Raw genomic sequence first — 22,320 nt, forward strand, 5'->3', positions numbered from 1 at the left:
CCTACTTCTTTTTCTACAACATATAAAGATGCTCAAAAGATATAGTAAATTGAATTATATGATTTCTCTTCAAAAATTATTAGGTCTGCAGAAGGTATTTAGTTTTCAGCTTTCTGAAAAAAAGATTTATTTATTTGAAAGGCAGACAGAGACAGATCTTCTATCTGCTGGTTCACTCCCGAAACAGCTGCAAATGACATGTGTGGGTGTCTAGTTCCAGGTGTGCCCACAGGGAGACGAACATAGGAGATCAGATATTGTGCACAGTACCCTTTTTATTTTCTGGAAACAATGTCTGAGGCTTGAAGGGAGCAAGAGATGAAGGTATAGTCCATTTTCGCAGTACACTTGATTTCTTCTTCTTAGGAGAGGATTTCTGTGGTTTGTTAGAATAACTCAGGATTTCACCTTCTGAAATTCTGAAACTTAATCAGGCGGTTCAGAGCCTATCAGTAGCTGCACATGTCCAGAAGGGCCTCCAGCAGGTCCCTCAGAGGCCTCAGAGAGCTCCCAGTACTGGGGCAATGTGCAGACATTCCCATTTCCACCAGAACTCAAAACCCTTGAGATCCAAGTCATCTCTAACAAGAGAACACAAGGATGGAGAACACAGCCACGCTGGCACAGTGGTGAGACAGGAAGCAGGCCTGCGTGACTTCAGAATGCAGCAACAGGGCTCATTTCCTGTTGGTTCTGTTGTGCTTTCTTGCTCTTGGACCTCCTGCAGTACATGTATGACAGACATGCCAGGCCACAGACTCCAAGCAGCACGAGAGCAAAGAGGACGTACAAAGCCGTCTCTGCTTCCGTGGAGACGAGCGACAGCCCCAGGAACTGGACCGCATCCTCTCTGCTGGGGCTCTCGGTGGGGCTGGAGTCTAGGACAGGACAACAGAGAGCAGTTAGTGCTCTAGTGCTGAGGCAGGGACCCCTCTCAAGTCCCCTCGAGCACTTGGGGTTCTGAGGGTCAGATCCACACAGATGGGGTGAGGCCTTGCTGAGGTGACGATGCCTGTCCCCTGTTGGCATGTGCCAAGAGCCTCTGAGTGAATTTTCAATTCTAATGGCCCATGAAGCAGTTGGAATATAATAGAATATCTGAATAGTCATTTACACTTTCCCGCCTCAGCCCATGTTGGGCCCCTCTCTCTCCAGGCCCTCAGTGCACTTTCCCAGTGCTTGTATTTGCCCCTTCCCACTTCCAGAGGCATCTGCCTAGCTTTTTCCTTAAAGTCACACAGCAAGTCGATGGAGAGGGGGTGCCTGGAACAAGGATCTAGACCTGCTTGTCCCCACTCCAAGGCTCCAGGTTTGGGGCATAACATGAGACCAAGTGTCCACTGTTGCATCCCAGCAGTGTCTCAACATTGGCTGAGGGACTGAAGGCGGTGGAGAGGAAGGTCATCAGTTGGAGAAGAGAGGCTGAAAGAAGCCCTCGGCCAGGCCCCTCAGCCTTGGTCTTTTGTCCCTCCCACAGCCCCTTCTCACCTTCTGGCTGGAGGAGACAAGGGTGGGGCCCTTGTGCAGGGTCAGGGAAGCCGTTGCACCGGACTATAGAGGCATATAACTTGGTCGATTCTCTGGGGATTCTTGGCAGAGAAGGATCGGTGTAGTTCACAAAATGCAGACCAAACTTTTCAGTATAGCCATAGGCCCACTCGAAGTTGTCCATCAGAGACCAAGCTGTGTATCCTCTAAGGTTCACTCCATCCCGCACAGCTGTGCAAACAGAGGCCAGGTGTGAGCTCTCCTTGTCTCTGCAGTCTCCTCTGCCAGGCCCCCGGTGTCAGCTCAGCCCAGAGGTGAGAGCTCCCACCCCTTTTTGGCTTACAGTGACACCAGCATCTTTCTAGCAACAATTTATCATGCATGTGAGTCAGGACACAAGGTTCACCAAGCTAATCCTTTTGTGTCTTCTACATTACCCTCTTGTATAAATTCTAAGTTTGATCCTGCAACTGCACTAGGGTGTGAGTGCTTCATCCTACGTTAAATATGGTGCCCAAGGATTGGGGTTGTAGAACCATGAGCTGCAACCTGTGACACTGGTATCCTGTTTACACCACTGGGTTCTGATGTCACTCTTCTGCTTCTGACTCAGATCCCTGCTATGCGTCTTTGAAACTCCAACCATGCGGCAAAGCCAAATGGAGGTTCAGTATCGAAGAAGAATGGAAAAGGAGAGGCAAAATGGAAGAAATGAAATAAAAGTTAATAGGAAAGAAATGAAAATGAAAGGAAGGATAGAAAGAAGGAAGCAGGGCCCAGCGGTGTGGCCTAGCTGCTAAAGTTCTTGCCTTGAACGTGCTAGGATCCCATATGGGCACAGGTTCTAATCCCAGCAGCTCCACTTCCCATCCAGCTTCCTGCTTGTGGCCCGGGGAGGCAGTTGAGGACGGCCCAAAGCTTTGGGACTCTGCACCCGCGTGGGAGACCCGGAAGAAGTTCCTGGCTCCTGGCTTCGGATCGATATAGCATTGGCCGTTGTGCTCACTTGGGGAGTGAATCATCGGATGGAAGATCTTCCTCTCTGTCTCTCCTCCTTTCTGTATATCTGACTTTGTAATACAAATAAATAAATCTTTAAGAAAAAAGAAGAAAGCAAAGAGGAAGAAGGAAAGGAAGGAATAAGGAAGGCGGGAGAAAATGAATTAAAACAAGGAAAGGGGAAAAGGAAATAACCTGTATTTGAAAGAGAAAATTTTCATAGATCAGGGTTTTCTAGCCCCTTCCTTTGCTGGTGTGTGGCTCACACTTTGGTACTCAGCTCTGCTTTGGGTCAGCTTACCCCGAGTCACATCCCAAGGTGTTAGTGTTGGGCTAGGGTCCCAAAGCTTGCTTGGGAACACAGGAGCTACATGTGAACACCACCCAGATTATTCTTCCTGACCTCTGCCGAGATCCACCTGAGGTGGAACCAGGACAACAGTAGATTCCAGCCGGGAGGAAACACCTGCCTGGTGTTAGGCAGTGGGATGGCCTGCTGGGCTTAGAGGAAGGAAAACACTGGGCATGTGATACGGTGGGTGGGGATGAGCACTCCCCTCCTGCAGATGCTGGTGTGTGTTTCCAACAGGGAAAGGTGAGTGTAGAGGAAGGGCTGGGCTGGCCTACCTTTGAGCGCCTCGTTGATGTAACTGCGCAGGTAGTAGATCCTGCTGGTGTCATTGAGGTATGAGTCTTCCCTATGGGACACTCCATTCTCTGTCACATAAATTGGAGGGTTGTTGTATTCCTCCTTTATCCAGTTCAGGATCCTTCTGAAGCCAAAAGGTGTCATCTTCAGCCAGAAGGAGCCAGAGTCTGGCCAAGAGCGATCTGCGATGGAGGCAACTCCCCTTCAAGTTCAAAAACTGAAGATTAGGTTTTGTTCCATTAATCCATCCTAAGACACCCTTCACCCACAACAGGATTTACTCCAGAGGAGTCTCAAGTTTGGTCCAGACTCAGAGTCAGAGCACCAAGTTGCCCCAGAGTCTCCTCTTTTCCCTTCTAGTTGCCCTCCCCAGTGCTGCTGCAGCTTAGGAAGCCCTGGAAGCTCTCTGTTCTGGGAGCTCTCTGCCTGTGCAGAGCAAGGTCTTGACTGTGGTCCCGGTTCACAGGTGACACTTGACACTAGATGTGAGTGGCTGTGAGGGTCACCAGCTCCAGTCCTCCTGGGGATGCAAGTGCTGTGTCCTCAGAGAAGCAGCTCCCCTGAGTCACCTGTCTGTGAACACCGCACACAGGCCACAAGTGGGACCTTCACTTGTGTGATGACCAGCTGCATAAAGATTTAAGTGTCCCTAACATTGAACTCTCCCTCCAGTAACAGACAAAGCAAGAAACACTTTCACCACAGGAATGCCTGCTGGCCAGGGTGTGTATAAATATGTGATATCCCAAGTCCCACAGCCCCATTAAGAACCAGCCATTCAGCTGCTGCTTACCTCCAAATCACTCAGGAAATGTGTGATCAATGCCTACATTGAGCATTCTCAGCTGAACTCAATGAGAAAATGAGAAGCTTTGGTAAGGTCACATGGGGTTCCTGGGGAGGGAGGTCCAGGACTGAGAGGCACCAAGTGTTGTGTGGGGAGGAAGATGCAGAACAAACAGGGATGTTTGGGGGGGCCTCTCCAGTCTCAGTGAGCCTGACTGGGGTAAGTGTTTTCAGGGTGTAGTGACGCGTGTGGGTATAGAGCCTTATAATCAAAGGATGAACACGGGTAGACTTCAGAGCTACTTATGGGAAGATGCTTTTGAGAAAAACAATATGAACATACATGGAATTTTTTTTCAAAATTTTATTTATTTCCATTTTATTTGAAAGGCAAAAAGATATTGGTAGAGACAGATTTTTCATCTACTGGTTCTTTTCCCAAATGCATACAACACCAACAGATAGACCAGGTCAAACCATGGTCCTTGATATCAGTTCAGGTCTTACACATGGGTGGCAGCACATATGTGCTGGGCATCACTTGCTGCCTCCTAGGGTATACAGTAGCAGGAGGCTGGATATGAAGCAGAGAAACTTGGACTAGAACCAGACACTGTAATACAGAGTGAGAGCACACTGAGCAACATCTTAACCACTGTTGCATATGCTTGCCTTGCCTATTTTCCAGTGTTTCTATCACAAACATATATATATATAATTTGTATAATACAAAAACAACAGTATAAAAAATAAACAACAACAGCAAAAGTAAGATCTTTAACCCATTATGTCTCTTCATTCACTATACTGAACATCCAGAATAGCAAAAATATCAGTAAGAATGACTCTGAAGTGACTGTTATGTTGCTGAAATAGTTGCAGAAATTGGGCCCACATTTTAGCACAGCCAATTAAGCAACCACCTGGTACAGGGGCATCCCATTTGGTAGCTGGTTTCTGTTTTGGCTCCTTCCCTCCTGATCCCACTCCCTCCTACTGTACCTGAGAAAGCAGTGCAAGATAGCCTAACCTGTGGGTCTCTGCCACCCATGTAAGAGACCCAGAAGAAGTTTCTGGTTCCTGCCTTCCACCTGGTCTAGCCCTGGCTGTTGGACCAATTTGGAGAGGAATTGTGGGTGGAAGGGAAGGTCTTTTTGTATCTCTCCTGCTTTCTCTATAATTGTGCCTTTCAAATAAATAAATAAAATTACAGAATTGAAAACTTGGAGCTTAAGAAGTTAAAAAAAAAAAAAAAGAGGGCTTGGCATTGTTCTGCAGTAGGCAGAGCCACTGCTTGGGGTGCTGGTTTTCCAAATGGAAGCCAAGTGGTTTCCTAGCCATTCTATCACAGATCCAGCTCCTTCTAAGAGCTTGGATCCTACCACCCTTGTGGGAGACAGACTGAGTTCCAGGCTCTTGGCTTTGGCCTTGCTCACTACTAGCCAACTGGGAAGTAAGCCAGTAGACAGAAGACCTTTCTCTATCTCTCTGTCCTCTCTGTGTGTTACTCTTAAAAACAATAAAAATAATGTGCCTGTGTGATGACACAGAGCATTCAGCCACTGGCATCCTAGATCAGAGTGCTGTTTCAAGTCCTACCTGCTTTGCTTCTGATCCAGATCTTTTTAATGTGCTTGGGAGAGCAGCATTAGATTTCCCCAAGTACTTATGTGCCTGGTAACTGTGTGGAAGACCAGGAGGGAGATTTCAAGCTTCTGATTTCAGCCTGACCCAGTCCCAGCCACTATAACCTTTGGGGAATGAACCAGCAGATGAAAGATTTCTGTGTCATTCTGCCTTTCAAATGAATAAAATGATTTTTTTTCAAAAAGGAAATATACTTGTTTCTTATGTAATAAATCGAAACTGTTAAGAAATTTGGTTTAAAAAAAGACAACCAACAAAGAAAAGCTGTTTTTTAAAATACTTTAAAAAAAAAACCAAGAACATCTGCCTTAAGGGAAGTCGCTGGGAAATCCTACCATTGTCTCAATGTCAGCTAGGTGGAATACTGGCTAATGAGCATCTTCAAAGCCATTTTGTAAGGCTATGTAGGCTTCTGTGTAAGAACTGAATTAAGGGACACTTTCCTTCTGCTCCTCTCCAAAGTTTGCTCCAAACATCTATTGGCAGACTTACCTGTCTGCATCAACAGAGGAGGGAGTGATGGGGTAGTCAAGCTTGTAGGCGAGGACAGTGGTGTAGTGATTGAACCCAAAAAAGTCATAGGTGCCGTTGATCCTCCTCTTCTCGTCCTCTGTGAACTCTGGGAGCCTGGGCAGAAACAGCCAGTAAGTGGGGCTTCAGGAAGAATCAAATGCTTTGAGGAGACAATGTCATGAGTAGGGTAGGGGAGTGACTGGAGGCCCTGGGAGGAACGAGGAGGGACCTTTCAGGTAGTGCAGTGTGTACCTGAGGCTCTGCCCACCGATGTGACAAAAGCCTGTCTTCCCCTTGGCAAAATGAAACTAAGAGTTGACCTTTAACAACCTCCTTTCCCCAAACACATACACTTTGCAGTTCCTTCCAACACTAACATACAAAAATCCTGATATTTACCCTCTAAGTATTTAAACCACAAACACATCTTCTGGGATGGCTCCTTCATGTTCAGAAAGTAATGAGATTTTCTGAGTTCTACTGCAGGTTTTTGCTTTTGTAAGTCCCTCTGGTGCTGGGGGTGATTTGGGCTTCCTCCTCTCCACAGTCGACCCTTCCTAGTGAGGGAAGTGTTTGCAAATTGAGTATCTGGTGCTTGGATGCTGTGCTCTCATAATTTACTGAGCTTTGTTTCCTTAATGTGTGGGTGGAGTATGCCCATGCACTCCAAATGAGGAGATCTTTTTCTAAATCTTGCCTACCATGCACTTCTGCCATGTCCCATGAGGCACATGTGCTGACAGTAGTCTCTGGTGCTTCTGGTGTAGACGTTAATGGGAACCACCAAGCTTAACTTTTGGAGAGCAAGATGGCAGAATAGGGTGAGGACATGTTAAAATTGATGGAGTAGGATTAGCCAAGGAGAAGCAGAGAAGGCATGATCCTGGGAAATAGGAGAGGATAGGCTGAAAGCAGAGAGATTTTGGAGACCTGTGGACATGGGGAGACAGCAGAGAGAGCAGAGTAATGCTGTTGCAGATACCCCAATAGTGATCAGTGCTCTACTGGGGAGGGAGTAGGGAAATCCCAGACACTATGGAATTGTACCATAAAATTAAAAATAAAATCAAAGGAAAAAAAAAAAAAGAATTGGGTGTGGGATAGGCCAGGCCACAACATCCACTAGTACATACAAAGGCTGAGACTGTGTGGGCAGACAATGCCAGATAAGACCTAGCATCTGCTAGAATGCATGACATCTGGGTCTGGGAGAGGGCCTGGTAAGGGAACTTGTAGAACTCTCCTGGTGAACTGTAGCTCTTGGTGGTGAGCATGTGGGTCAGGGCTGGGTTTTGGTCAGCCCAGGCAAGGTTGATCCACTTGTTGGCAGGTGTGTGGGTTGGCTCTTAGAGAGAGGGGCGAACTGGAAAGGGCCAGACCAAACATTAGCACACTGGCATGTGCAGGAGCCAGGATGGATTATTGGCCAAGCTGGGCTAAGCAAATACCTACCTGTTTGCATGAAAGCCAGGGATAGGGGCAGGCTGGGCAGGGTTAAGCTGCAGTACCCACCAATGAGAGTTGGGACTGGAAGTGGGCTGGGCCAGGCCAGGCTGCAGTATCCAATGGCAAACTCCAAGAGGTGAGATTGGGCTAAGGTGAGCTGAGTCAGAGCAATCAACTGCACACACAAGATCTGCGGCTAGGAATTTTTCTAGTAGGGGAGTTAAGGGGATGCTCCAGCTGTTGGTGCTTCTCAGTGGTGAGCACCAGAGCCAGAATGGAGGCAGCAAACTGGGCTGGACATGGCTGCAATATCCCTTGGCATGGGTGTAGACTGGGTCTGGGGTATGCCAGACTGCACTATGCTCCAGCACCTGCTGGTGCTTGCAAGAGCCAGAATGTGTGTAAGACAGGCTGGCCTAGGTCTCTGCACCCACTGAACTTAGCAAGAGCTGGGTTTGGGGGTGGACCAGACATAGCTGGGCTGCAGGACCCAACACTAAGAGCCAGAAGGGGTATGAGCTGGTCGAGGAAGGCCACTGTACTTTCTAGGACAGGAGGTGGGCCATGTCAGGCTGGGCTAAGAACCCAGCGGCAAATGCCAAGGTGAGATAGAGTATGCCAGAATGGCCCACAGCCCCCATGAGCACATGAAATTCCCAGGGAAGGGGGCTAAGCCTGGCAGAGGGACTGCGGTGGCTCCCTGTTGGGCCACTGTTCCTGCTGCTGGGTGGTGGAGCTGGGACTTAGGGCAGACCAGGCTGGGCAAGGCTACAAATCCTGTTGGCCTGCATGCAAACTGTGTTGGGGGAGAGCCAGGTTGGACTAAGCAAACATATTCATTGGTGCATGCATGAGCCAGAGTAAGTGCAGGCTGATTGCATTTTGCTGCAGCATCAGCTTCAAGCTCTGTCAGGCTAGACTGCAGTACTACCTGGAAAGTGCAAGATCTTTGGCTGGGTGTGGGCCTGTTAGGGAAACTGTGGTGACCCCTCTGATGGGCTGCAGCTCCCACTGGTGAACTTGAGAACCAGAAATGGAGGCTTGCCTGGCTGGATAGCAGTAGCACCCACCAATATGAATGTGGGCTCGGTAGTGGGGTCACTCAGGCTGAGCTACGCTGTAGCATCTGTTGATGTGTATAAGAGCCAAACAGGTTACAGGACAGACTGGACCAGTCTGCTGCATGTAGCACCATGTGTAGGAACCAGGGCTGGGAGCAGGCTTGGTGAGAGTTTATGGGAGTTTATGCTCCAACTAGGCTGCAGTTCCCTCTGTTGTGTGTGAGGGCCAAGTGTGTGGTGGGCAGGGTTAGGCAGGGCTGCAGCATCCATTGGTTTGTGTGAATTAGAGTTGGGGACAGAACTGACCCAGCAACTGTAACTGCAAGTGTGTATCTGTAGACTGAAGTGAATGACAGGTTGGGCCAGACCCCACACTGGACGGCACATTTAGGAGTCAGGCTGGAGTCACCTCTCTGGTGAGGTTTCTTTGGGAATTTCCCCCCACCCCCCCAACTGCACCACTGGACTCAAAACTCCAACCATGGGGAAAATCACAGGATCTGTTGTCTGACCATGAAGTGTATGTGTCAGAACTGGTCCTCCTTGGTTGCTGAAGCCTGGGTAGTGCATGCCTTGCCCAGATGCACATGGGGCATATAACAGATGATTGAGGCCTGCAGAGAACATCTAGTACCATGGATGGCAGAACAAATTGGACAACTCTCCAGGCCAAGCTTCAACAGTGAGTACTTGGGCGAGTGGAGACTTTAAGGTAGAGTATGTCAGCCAATGCACCAGGAAGGATTTCCTCAACCCTTGATCCATGAAATCAACAGCATGTCAGGACTATTGAAACCACTTAAGCAGTACCCTCAAACATGTTTCACATAGGAGACCTGAGGATGATATTGAGTGGCCATCCCACCAGTACCCTATCCCAGGATACTGATGCAGTTAGGCTGCTGGGAGCAGTCCTCTTCCCTTCTCTTCCTCTTACCCTCAGACACAGGAGAAAAAAATCAGAAGCAATTGTCTCATCCACTTTGCCCTATGCATCAACCATTCCCACTCTAATCAATGGTCCATGTGGACATATTCCTTCTAAAGTATGTACATATCAATCATAAAATAAATTCAATGTTTTAAAAAGTTCTCAAATCAACAGGGGACTACCAATGAAACAAAGATCTCTTGACAAAATGATACTAGATTTTCTACTATTGACTATAGCTATTGACTATTTTCTACTATTGACTATAGCTATAATGCCATATTACACTTAAATCACAGAATGTTGGACTTGTGACTGTTGCTTAAGGATTATACTATTGTAATAATATGGAGGGAAGTGGTGGTGGGGAGAATAGGGAGGGAGGCAGGGAAGCTGCAGGAAGGAATCTCTGAACCTACAAAACCATATTATGGAAAAAAAAAGGAAGGAAGAAAGGACTACCAAACTGCCAAGTTCAGGCCTCCCACACCTCTGTCCTGAATTTTCTGCTGCCATTAAGCTCAAGGATCCACAGCTTCCCTCTTCTGGGGTTTCTGAAAAGCTGGAAGGGAACAAAACCACTGTGTTCATATGCTCCCTACTCCGTGAGGGGTCAACAATGGCACTCAGGGCCTGTGGCTCAAAGGCCCTCTGCCAGGTGTCCAGCTGGTTCTCAGCTGTTGGGCAGCTTGCCCCACGAGAGGCTGAACATGTGCCCCTCACTGTTCCCTCCAGGCTGCACTCCTGTTCACGCCTTAGATGGAATGAACTCCAGTTCTCTTCATGGTTCAGTCTCAGCTCATCTGATGATCTGCTCTGTCCGTGAGGACTTCTGGTCTACCCAGCACCCCCTGATCCCACACTGAGGAAATTGGGGATTGAATTCTGTGGAACAATGTCCTCCCTGTGCATTTGTCCACAACCTGAAGGAGCCAGACTTGGGCCTGGCTCTGTCCTGGTACACAGTGGATGCTCAGCAGAGTGATGTAGGGCTATCTACTCGCCAGCAAGCTAAAAACCAGAGCTGGCACATACTACCTTGACACTGCTTGTTCTCAGCTGGATTTGCCTTAACCACATCAGGATGGGAGTTTAAGGTAGAGACCCGGGTTTTCAATCCTCATGTCTAGGAATTCATAGATTCAATGATTTCATCAGAAATTCACATCTTCTGAATTCCTTCAGCACTAAAACATGCTCATATAGGATACTTTTGGAGCCATGGGTATTCCCACAAATCCAGGACTACTGTCTGCACTTGGACCCTTTCAAAAAAAAAAAAAACCATCTTGAAAAACAACTAGGTGATAGACAAACCAGAGTGTGAGCTCTGGAGGCTGACAGCCTAGTTTCAAATCCCAGCTTCATCTCTGATTAGGGCAGGTACTCAAGCCCCAAGCTTACTCATCCTTCAATGAGAGTACAACAGAACACTCACAAACGTGAGCTGTGGATGTTCTCATCTCTTCCTGCACAGGAAGGCCTGGTGAGTCAGGAAGGGGGTGTCCTGATGTACATCATTGCCCCCTGCTGCTGAGTGATCAGAAACACATGCCTGGCACTCCCTGGAGGCTCTTTGGATTCCCTCATGAGGGATGAAACTGCCAAGCATAGACTGGGGAAATCATGCTTGGAGTGAGGTAGTAAGTAAGGCTGCTAAGAAGTGGGTGCTCACAAGACCACTGTCCTGGCTGTTCTGCAGCAAGGTAACAGCAGCTGCCTGTTGTCAGGCACACAGGAGAGCTGGGTGCTGGATACAGCCCTCCACATAGGTGACCCTGTTTACCTTCCATCACACACACACACACACATCTCTGACCCACAGCCACGCATGCCCTGTTTGGTACTGGGACCTTACCGAGACACACTGAGGCCTTCTGCCACGCTCCTTTCTAGGATTTGTGTCTTCATTACCTCGGGGTAGTCTCCATTCTTGAAAATCGGATTTGAAAACCAGCCTGCCATAAACTGCAAGATAAGGATTGGGGGACAGTCAGCCATGGCATCCCAACAAAGCCACCAGGGGACAGTGACAGCCCAGTTCACGAGCTGCTGCTCTCACAACCTCCTGCCTTGCTCTCCAACTCGGGAACATGATCTTGCATCTCTTCCGTGGCCCTGTGCAGGTTGCAGCTGAGGTACCAGCAGGTCTTACCACCCAGGTCTGCCCGTAAAGCTGCCATCTCACTGAGGGCCCTGTCCTGGTCTCCATGGTTACAGCTGGAGGTGAGATGAACTGGGTACTGGCCCTGCACTGCCGTCCTCCTGGGCCTCTGTCAGAAAGAACCTGAGATGCAGAGGAACAGACTGGAAGCTTCTGGCCCCCTGAGTTGCTCTCTTAATGTAGAGCAGCTGAAGTAACAATATGGGTCCTTTCTCATCACATTGTCTAGGAAGCAACTGGAATTTTCAGGAAAGGTGAATTGCAATTGTTTCCTGGCTTCCCAGGTCAATTATAATACTTCAGTGATACCGTGATGTGAGTAGAGCTTCTCTACTTCACAGGAAAAAAACCACCATAGGAATGTGAATTTTCCCAGCTCACAAAAATCACAGAATCCTAAATATTTGATTCCCAAGCTAACTCTGTTTGCATTAGGCCCTGAAAGGAGTGGAAGAATGAACAAAACTGAAAATGTGCTCAAAGGAAAACATACCTGAACGTATCTCATGGCTGCTTCCACGTCCTCTTGGTTGGTGGGGTCTCTGGGCTCAGCCCAGTCACTGTTGATGGTGATGGAAATCACACCTCCTTGGCTCGCCCGGTACACGTCATTGTACAGATGCCAGGCCTCAGCATGAGCCTTTATTAAGTTGTGGCCAACAATATAGGGGGCAGTGCCAGGACTTGAGGTGAACCCTGGAAACATGCAGATGGATGTCAACACAGAATGGATGGGGGGTTGAGCGATTCAGCTCCCAATTGACAGATTTGCCCTGGCTGTGTGGGAAAATGAGTTCAGGTTTTGGCATGAGGAAGAGTGGAACTGGAATCCTAGCTCTAGGTCTTACTACTGGCTGCATGACTTTGGGAGAGTAATTCAGCTTTGCAGTGTCTTCCTCAGTGAAATGGCCACAGAAATTGTATATAAGAAGAAAATGAAATACAGTGTATGTGCCTACAAGAGAAGCTAGGTGATAGAAGTTGGATTGTAGTTCTCTTATACACAAGGATGATATATATATATATATGTCAGGAAAAATACCTGCATAGTGTACCTCAGGAGTTAGCATCCTAGAACTGCTGTTGGCTACCCACTGTGAGATTTGAGGTTAGAGAATAAAGCCGACGCTAGCTGAAGCAGCTGACACTGAGAGTCTAGGAGAGCAAATGCTGTAAGGGAAGTCACCTCTCACTTGTAGAAGGAATGGTAACAGAGGTAGCAACTGAGACAGACAAGAAATGCATCAAATGATGATATAAGCCACATTCCCTGATGTTGGTCAGTTTCTCATGATCCTGAGGAATGACTTGGCTGAACACAAATCTCTCAGAAAGCTGAGAGCGAAAGGGGAAAGCAGATGGCCCTTAAGGGACAAAGACAGGTTCACAACACTGCATTCAGAGCATGTCTGGTGTGAGGGGCGTTTGGCCTAGCAGTTTGAATGTCACTTAGGATGGCACATTCCTTATAGTATGTCTGGATTTGAGTCCCTGTTCTGCTCACAAATCCAGCTTCCTGCTAATGAGCACCCAGAGAGAGAAGAGCAATGGTTTAAAAGGCTGAGTCTCTGCCACCCATATTGAAGACCTAGACTGTGTTCAGGGCTTCCAATTTGAAAGATCCCAGCTCCCCTGGCACAGTGGACATTTGGGAGGTAAACTGGTAGATGGGAGATCCCTGTGTCTCTGCCTCTCAAAAAATATGAGTAAAAAATTTTAAAAGAATAAGTAAAAATCACTGTGCTTTTGTTTTAAAAAAAAATTTTAAGAAGCTCTTAGATACGTCTTAGATTTACTCTTTTGGAATTTTAGAAAAGTAATACTACCTATTATGCCAATAAAGACCAGCACCCTTATCTGCAGCAGGCCTTAGTGCAACACTGCATCTTTGCCACCTGGCACACAGGGGATGTGCAGCCTCATGGTGGAACGTCAGGCTTCATGGTCACTCAATGGGCTCAGTTCAGCTAAATCAATTACCGTTACCTTTGGGATTTTTGGAATTAAGAAACGGAATGTGGACTCACACAACTTGACCAATTGTCCTTTCCTACATGGGTTCAGTCACTTTCCTGATTCACAGATCTCAGGGGACTTCTGAAGCAAGTCAGAGTCACACAGCAAAGAAATGAAGACCCCTTGAGGCACTGAGAAGTGAAATCCATGTTTAGCAAACGTGTCAAAGAGGAACACCCCAACCCTGAGCAAGAGGCAGGTTGTCTGAGGTTCTTCCAGGGGGCTTTCTTGGCCTGCCCCTCCCTTGCCACCTAACTTTCATGTCTGTAAGATGCAAAGGACTAAGTAGTCAGGACTGAGACCTTACCTGGGGCATACACTCCATTATTAAAGCCATGGTTGGCAATGACATAGGGCTCATTGAGTGTGATCCAAAACTTCACCTTGTCTCCCAGCCTCTGGAACAGCACGTTGGCATACTCCCTGAACCGCTGCACAATGGTCTCATTCTCCCAGCCTCCAACATCCTGGAGTGCCTGGGGCAGGTCCCAGTGGTATAGGGTCACCTGTGAATAGGTCAGAGCTGCAGTTATCCACTGTGCCTTCCATGGGAAGCACAAACATCTTCTGCCAAAACTGAGAAGGAATTATGAGCCAAAAATTCAAAGGCATTTTTTTTTTCCTGTTGGGGTGGAACAATGAGAGGCAGAATAAGCTACTTCAAAGGAAGAGAACTGCTCAGGATGGGGAATACAACTATTGTTTGTTTAATCCCACACCATAAGAACTTAAAAAAAACATTTTTTTCTTTATTTTTGACAATCTTTACATAGTTAGCTAGGGCAAAAAGGTTCAAGGGCTACAGGAAAGTCGGTAAGACTATTATTTCCACATTTTTTCCCCTGTATCTGGGGTAAAGGGGGAGATAAAAGGAGAACCCCCACCCTGTCTCCCACCCATCCCAGGTCCCTGATGTGGGGCATGTTCAGAATTTTAATGATTAAGTTTGAGAGCAGCATTTGGCTTTCAGAGTAAATGTGCTCCTCAGCCCCACAGCCTGTGGACTTCCCTGAGGCCTGGCCAGCGCCCACCCTCACCTGGGGCTGGATGTTGGCAGCCAGCAGCGCATCAATGAGCCGCACATAGTAGTTCAGGCCTGCTTCATTGATGTAGCTGGGCGTTCCATCAGGCAGGATGCGGGACCAGGAGATGGAAAAGCGGTAGTGGGATACGGCCAGGTTCTGCAGGGCGACCACGTCCTCAGCGATCTTGTGGTAACTGTCACAGGCCACATCTCCATTTTCATCATTCTGAATCTTCAATGGTGTGTGACTGAATGTGTCCCAAATACTAAGACCTTTGCCATCTGCTCTCCATGCACCTTCGACCTTAAGATGACGAGACATGATTAAATTATATCCTCAGTCAAGTCTTCAGAGAGTCCTTTTTCTCTGTGAGTGCCAAGTCAGGATATTTCCCAACCTTACCACCTCGAGAGCCTTTTCTGGTCACTCTTCTCTTTCTGAACTCCCCAGATTTCTACACACCTATAGCTCCATTACACTGCATTTCACATTTGTGAATACTTAGGTTTACTATCTTTCAACCTGGTGTCCCAGTGATATATTCTACACTGTCTTGTGTATAGTTGGTGCTTACCAAAGTTTTGAATAAAAAGTCCTTGCTCTGACCCACAAACATGCTCAACTGCAATTGAGTGAGAAACAATTGACATTTGTGAGGACATTAGCACCTATATTTCTCAACATTTGGAGAAAGGAGATACAAATGTGGAAACTAGGAAGGCTAGCATTAACCCTGTGGAATTGGTCTGGGATAGGATGTATTGCTGTGATTGTGTGGGTTTTTATTGTTCATTGAGATACTGGTGGGTGTTAAAATACATATATGGATATGTGTGTACATGTGTGTGTATCTGTGTACATGCAATGAATTTTCTAAATCTTCCCCTTGAGAGAGTTAAAAATAATGACACCATATGTTCAAGAAGCACACTTAGCACACTTCAATCATGGCTTCCAATGTCATTCTTAACCAAAAGAATCCAGAACTCAGAGAAGTTGTACAAGTCCAATGTTGTATCAGAAACAGTCCAAGCCCACAATTAGAACCAATATAAAGAAATCTCTTGCTTGGAAATCAAGATGTCCACTGGAGATTGTTAATATTTATGTATCTTTGCCCTCATGTTTTGCCCAGGATTTACTTATTCCAACAGACCCTACATCACCTCTTATGACAGCCTATCTAACTCTGCTGGTTGGACCAAATTTGAAGCTATGAAGAAGCCAGGCTGTTCAGGAACAGGAATGCCAGGCACCCCCTTCCAAGAGTTTCTGAAATCCCTGCTCTTCTCTGTGCCATCTGCAGCAGCAATCCTGGAGCCTGAGACACAGCAGCTATGCAGTAAGCGGCGTGCACACCCTGAATTCCTCACCTGATATGCAGCAGTAGCTGCACTCCAGATGAAGCCCTCAGGAAACTGTCCATACACGAACTCATCCTCACTGGGCAGCGGCATGCCATTGTTGGTAATGAGTTCTGTGTAGTACGCGGCTGAGATTCTTGCTGTGCGAGGCCTGTTCTCATTCTCAAAGTCAACGTGATACAGGCCAAACTTGACCATGTAGCCTCGGAGCCACTCAAAATTGTCCATCAGAGACCAGGCAGAATAGCCTTGAAGGTTGACACCATCGAGCCTGTAGGCTGAGAACATTCCAGGGAGCAGAGGAGAGCATTACCCCAGCAGACAAGAAGCCCAAGAAGCCCAGCAATGTGCTGGCTCCTCCACCCAAAGCAATGTTTCTAAACCATCAACTTGCACATTAAGTGACCTATGCTGTAAGTGGACTAGATCATTTCTGGGATCTTACTCTTTGCCCTCTCTGATGAGCCCACAGCAAGTATTGAGGACTACTCTTCACAAAACCAACTTCTTTAATGATAGAGACATGTTTCAAATTCAAGTGTCTCAGCCAGCTTGAGAGATTAAGCACAAAGCCATAAATTAGAGAAAAGTTTCTTATTGCAGAATATAAGTTCCATGAGGGCAAAAAAGTTTACATTTCATATGCACTGCTAGACTAGCACATGTTACATGGTAGTATTTTAAGAATATGTGGATAGGACCAGCATTGTTGTATAACAGGTAGAATAGTCACCTCCAATGCCAGAATCTCATATGGTCACTGTTTCCAGGTAGGGATGCTCCACTTCTGATTCACTTCCCTGCTAATAGCCTATGTAAAGATACACAAGATGGCACAAGTGCTTGGACTCCTGCCATTAACGTGGGAGACCCAGAAGAAGCTCCTTGCTTTTGGCTTTACTGTTACCCAACAATGCCATTTCAGCCATTCCAGATGTGAACTAGCAATTGTAAGCTTTTCTCTCTCTCCACCACCTTTACTCTTGCTCCTCCTTTTTTTTTCTCCCCCTCCTTTTTTCTCTCTCTCCCTTTTCTCTCTCTCTCTCTTCTCTGTGTAAGTCTGACATCAAAATAAATGAATTTAAAAACAAACAAGTGAGCAGACAACTAAAATGGTCTGTGGAATTTTGCATTGTGCATTTTTAATCTCTAGTAATAAACATTCACCCTTAAAGCTTGAAGCACATTAGGGTCAACATCCAGGTGGTTGTAGCTGTCAAGGGGATGTTCCCAGCGGCACTGTCTCCCACACCATTCCCTGGTGTGTAAAGTTAACCCAAATACTGGCACTTTTGCCATCAGCATTTCAAGACAACCATTGCTTTTATTTTAAAGCTTCCCAAGAGGTAAAGCCTCAAGCCAAACAAAGGGTTAACGAATAGGCCACAATTGTGGGGTAGAGGGTAAAGTTACTATTTGTGACGCCTACCATGCATTTAATACGAGTTCTGGCAGCTCCACTTAGTCTAGTCCCCAGTTAATGGCTTGGGAAACTAGCAGAAGAGGTCTCAAGCACCTGAACCCATATGGAAGTCACAGAAACTCCTGATTGCTGGCTTTGGATTGCCCCAGCTTTGGCTGTTGTAGTACTTGAGGGATGAACCAGCTGATAGAAGATCTTCTTATCACTATTTCTTCCTCTCATATTATGTAATTAGAATTTCAAATAAATAAATTAAAATAAAAGAAGAGCTATGGAGTTAGCTAAGAGACAGATTAGTCAATGGTTTGTAAAGCACCTTGTAAAACATTTCAGACAAATCACATATGGAGTGATAGAGTAATTTGTAAGGAAGACCAAAATTTCACATACCTTTCAAAGCTTCATTGATGTAGGTTTTGTAGTAAAATATCCTCTCAATATCCCCTAGAGCCGGATCTGACAGCCCTGCCCCATTTTCAGTGACATAAATGGGGATGTCACCATACTCTTCCTTGATCCAATTCAGCAGTCTACGCATTCCAAAGGCCGCAGCTCTGGACATGGCTGTGGTAGGCCATGAAGTATCTTCCTCCTCGCTCAACTCCTGATCATCTTGGTAGGACGGTGGGTTCAGTGCAGGTGTCCTGTGCTGTACAATTTTGGAGGAGTAGGTATTGAGGCAGAAGACGTCAGCTGTACCCCTGATGTAGTTCTTCTCTTCCTCAGTGAAGCTTGGCAGGCGGGATGTGGCTAAGTGCTGGAGTTCACTCCTGTTCCCTACTTTCCACTTCATGGCATCGGGGTAATCTCCAGTTTTAAAAATAGGGTGGGCATACCAGCCCAGGGTGAACTGCATCTTGCGGTCAGTGGCTTCCACATCTCTCGGAACATCCGGTGACTTGGGTTCTGACCATTCTCCAACAAGACTCAAAGAGATGACCCCGTTCTGGCTCTGCCTGTATTTCTCATCATACGTGTGATAGACTCTAGCATGAGCTTTGATGAGCGCATGGCTGATCCTGTAAGGTGCCCAGCCTGGGTCACTCACCTTTGGGGGAAATTCCCCTGTGCCATAACTCCACCATGTATAGTAGGTGGGCTCATTAAAGGTGATCCAGAACTTGACTCTGTCACCAAAGGTCCGGAAACAAAAGTCTGCATAGCTGTCAAACAACTCAATCAGGGAAGCGTTCTCCCAGCCTCCTATATCCTGCAGGGCCTGGGGCAGGTCCCAGTGAAACAGGGTCACCATGGGGAAGATGTTGCTTGCCAGCAAGCCATCAATCAGCCTGTTGTAATAGTCAACACCACGATCGTTGATGGAACTGTTTGTCCCAGTCGGGAAAATCCGAGACCAGGACAGAGAGAAGCGGTAGGCCTGCACCCTCAAAGCTCGAAGCACGTTCAGGTCAGCATCCAGCTGGTTGTAGCTGTCACAGGCAATGTCCCCAGTGGCATTTTCTGCCACGCCGCTCCCTGGTGTGTGAGTAAAGTTATCCCAGATGCTGGGGCCTTTGCCATCAGCATCCCAAGCTCCCTCAATCTGATAGGCTGAAGAGGACACGCCCCAGAGGAAGTCATCCCGGAAGGTGCCATGATAGAAAAAATCTCTTTCAAACTTGGTTTGTTTGGAGAACTTCTCCCAAACCACTTTTGCCTGGGAGGGCACCTCTGATGGCAGAGAGGAGGCTCTGGTTCTGGGAGGCAAGCGCACCAAACTCGGTGGCAGCGGCTGCTTTACTGCCTTGGTGAGGAAACCGTTCTTTTCAATGATGCTTGTGTAGAAGAAAGCCGATTTCCTGGGTATCCTGGGCTTGCTGCTGTCGCTGAAGTTGACATGGTACAGCCCGAATCTCTGGCTGTAGCCGGCAGGGCCTTCGAAGCCATCAATGAGGGAACGAGCGATGTAAGAACGAACGTCCACTGAGTCCTGCTTGATAGCTGAGAGAGTAAAGTTTCTGTTACTGCTGCTGCTTTTACAGTTTTCCTTTTCATATGAAAGTAGTGGAATGACTTGGCTGAGCCCACATCCAACCCTTTTCCTTCTCAGAACAAGGGAGAAAGCCTCAAGCCTCCCATAGCACATCAGTTTACTTCTAGGACCATATAACTGAACCCAAAGGAGCATCCTGGTCATAAGAGAAGTACTAGAGAGAATGTGCTCCTTCCTTGTGCCTTGGTTTTATACAGAGTATAAAAATCACCCCATTTCTTAAAAATTTGAGTTTTCTTTTTGTTGCCCATATTGAGCCAATCTGTCTTAAAATCTGTTTCACCTCTGATTTGTCCCTCAAGGGTTTAGCGAATAAAGCCAGAGCCAGAGCCAGAGCTAAAGTAACAATCCAGACTGTGGACTCCAAATTGGCACCTGGCAAAGATTAAACTCCAGAAGTAGAGCCAAGAAATGAATCAGTCTTGGTCTTTTTCAAGACTATACAACCTATTAAAAAACTACGCTGACTGCATAAGGGGTAGGTAAGGTTGCTCACTCATTCAATAAACAAGTTGCTAAGCACCTACTTTTTCCCAGTGCCATGCAAGGCTCTGCGGATGCAAAGATGAATCACAGCTTAATGAGTAATGTGAAGAACTGAGCCAGAAACAGAAAGGTCTCTGGGCCCCTTCTGGTATGGGTGGGTGTGTCACTCAAATTCTTATAGTACCCACTTTCTGTTGTCCCATAAAGATAATTCATGCCCTTTAATTTCTACTCAGGACTGTCTTGACGATTGCCTGGAATAATGTCTTAAAGAAATTCCTAGGTTATGAAGATCACAGAATTGTAATTGATAGTGAGAGGAGAGCAGGTGGAGTATAAAGAGTGTGTCTGAACTCAGAAACAGGTGACAGGTGGTTCTCCAGTCACTACCATAGTGCTGAAGGCAGGCAAATCTCTTTAACCAACTATTTTCTCTTAATATGTATAAAGCCTTGAAATCTCATCACAGTTTTCTACGGAGATGGTAGGCAGTTGTTTAAGATTGATCTGTAAGCCAAAACTTTTTTGCCACTGTTTCTCACTTGAAGAGTGTAAAAGGCACAGAACCAGCATGTTAGGTATGAAAGAAACTATAGTATGTATTAACATGAAGGACATGGAGTATAGACTTTATATTTTGCTAAAGGATATAGAGATATGTGTGACTAGAGCAGTAAAGCATATTTCCTGTTGCAGTACCATCCAAAGAAATTTCATACCACATTTTCATGTCTGTATCATATTTCAATTTTATAGACTAAGTTCCCTATATAAAGGATGATATCTAGCTTTCGTGTGATGCTCAACTGGCTAATCCTCCACCTCCAAGTGCTAGGATCCCATATGGGTACCAGTTCATTTCTCAGTTACTCCACTTCTTATCCAGTTTCATTCTTGTAGCATAAGAAAGCAGATTAGGGTGGCCCGAAGGCTTGGCACTCTGCACTTGTGTGGAAAACCTGAGGAAACTCCAGCCTCAAGGTATGCTCAGCTCTGGCTACTGTTGCCATTTGAGGAGTGAACCAGCAGGTGAAAGATTTTTCTTTCTAACTCTCCATAAATCTGCTTTTACAATCAATCAATCAATCATTTTTAAAAGGATGATGTTTGACATTCATATCACATAGTCTTTTCCACTTCAATGGAATATAATAGCCATTCAAGAAAGATTTGCAGAATAATGAATTGTACAAAGGTGAGGCTTCATGGCTGGACAGGACTCAGATGGAAAGATGTAGAAAGGAGTAAGAACATGGACTCAAGGGTCGGGGCCTTTGAGAAACAGAATTAGAAGATCAAGGTAACAGAATCCCCATGTGTACTGCTACTATTGCCTTTGTGTCTTCATTTCCCACTAAACCAGTCTCTGAAGACTTGCAGAAACACCATCCACCCTCCCGGCAGCACCAGCAGGTGCACGGTTCTTACCCTTGAGCACCTCATTGATGTACTGGCAGAAGTAGTCTACTCTCAAGGAATCATTGAGGAGATTTTCACTCTCCCCTGTTGGCATGCCATTCCCAGCCAGGTAGATTGGAACTCTCCCCATTGTGTATTCCAGGGATACAAACTGCAACAGTCTCCTCATGCCCCAGGGCACCATGCGAATCCAAGGAGATGAGGTCTGAGGCCATGCAGGGTCCATGTGCTGGGAGAAGCCTCCGATGGTATCATAGCTGGGCATGCAGGTGTCTTCGTGGGCCTTGCTGATGAGGCGCGAGGTGTAATGAGACAGACCCAGAAAATCAGCAGAGCCTTTCAAGAGCTGCTTCTCTGCGTCGGTGAACTCAGGGAGCTGTGCCACAGGACTGTGGCAGCGCTCATTAATTTGTTGGATCTGAGCCCTCATGGTGGCTGGGTAGTCTCCGTCCACAAAGATGGGGTGTGCAAACCAGCCCAGCATGAAGTGCAAGAAGCGCTCAGAGGCTGCCAGGTCCTCAGCACTCTCTGGGGACAGGGGTTCTGCCCAGTCTGAGTTCAGCACAATGCCCACCTGTCCCTGCTGCTGTGGGCGATAGTGGCTGTTGTAGTGGTGCCAAGTCCTGGCATGGGCCTTGAGGACCAAGTGAGCTACCTTGTGTGGAAGAAAGAAGGAAAAACAGTGTTCAGTATCAACAGCAAGGATAGCAACAGGACTAAGAAGACAATAGTAAGTCGACAACAATGTTATCAAATTCATACCAATGTCAACAATATTAAGAAACCAGTGAAGATAGCAATTTGTTCAAAGTATCTACAGCAGCAGCAGCACTAATAAAAACAGTATCAAGGCATGAACAAGCCAGTGATGTCATCAATAATGTCAACCAGTCAATCATAAACTGATGCT

At 46.8% G+C, this 22,320-nt stretch overlaps 1 protein-coding gene across 1 annotated transcript in view; it reads right to left on the bottom strand.

Annotated features, from left to right (window-relative positions):
• Window positions 1-260: 260 nt before the first annotated feature.
• The window catches only part of LOC121150566 (lactase-phlorizin hydrolase-like), a 40,527-nt gene continuing 18,467 nt past the window's right edge, over window positions 261-22,320 (bottom strand). The window contains exons 7-17 of the mRNA XM_040971508.1: window positions 21,420-22,065; window positions 17,903-19,453; window positions 16,099-16,367; window positions 14,738-15,028; window positions 14,008-14,206; window positions 12,178-12,380; window positions 11,379-11,488; window positions 6,062-6,196; window positions 3,115-3,338; window positions 1,489-1,719; window positions 261-878 (exon numbers count right to left, since the gene is read on the bottom strand). Of these exons, the coding sequence (XP_040827442.1) occupies window positions 658-878; window positions 1,489-1,719; window positions 3,115-3,338; window positions 6,062-6,196; window positions 11,379-11,488; window positions 12,178-12,380; window positions 14,008-14,206; window positions 14,738-15,028; window positions 16,099-16,367; window positions 17,903-19,453; window positions 21,420-22,065 (4,080 nt within the window). The 3' untranslated portion in view covers window positions 261-657. The remainder of the gene's footprint in view (window positions 879-1,488; window positions 1,720-3,114; window positions 3,339-6,061; window positions 6,197-11,378; window positions 11,489-12,177; window positions 12,381-14,007; window positions 14,207-14,737; window positions 15,029-16,098; window positions 16,368-17,902; window positions 19,454-21,419; window positions 22,066-22,320) is intronic.

Source organism: Ochotona curzoniae, unplaced genomic scaffold (genome assembly GCF_017591425.1).
Source record: "Ochotona curzoniae isolate NIBS_2020 unplaced genomic scaffold, NIBS_Ocur_1.0 contig_2210, whole genome shotgun sequence".
Classification (NCBI taxonomy): Eukaryota; Metazoa; Chordata; class Mammalia; order Lagomorpha; family Ochotonidae; genus Ochotona; species Ochotona curzoniae.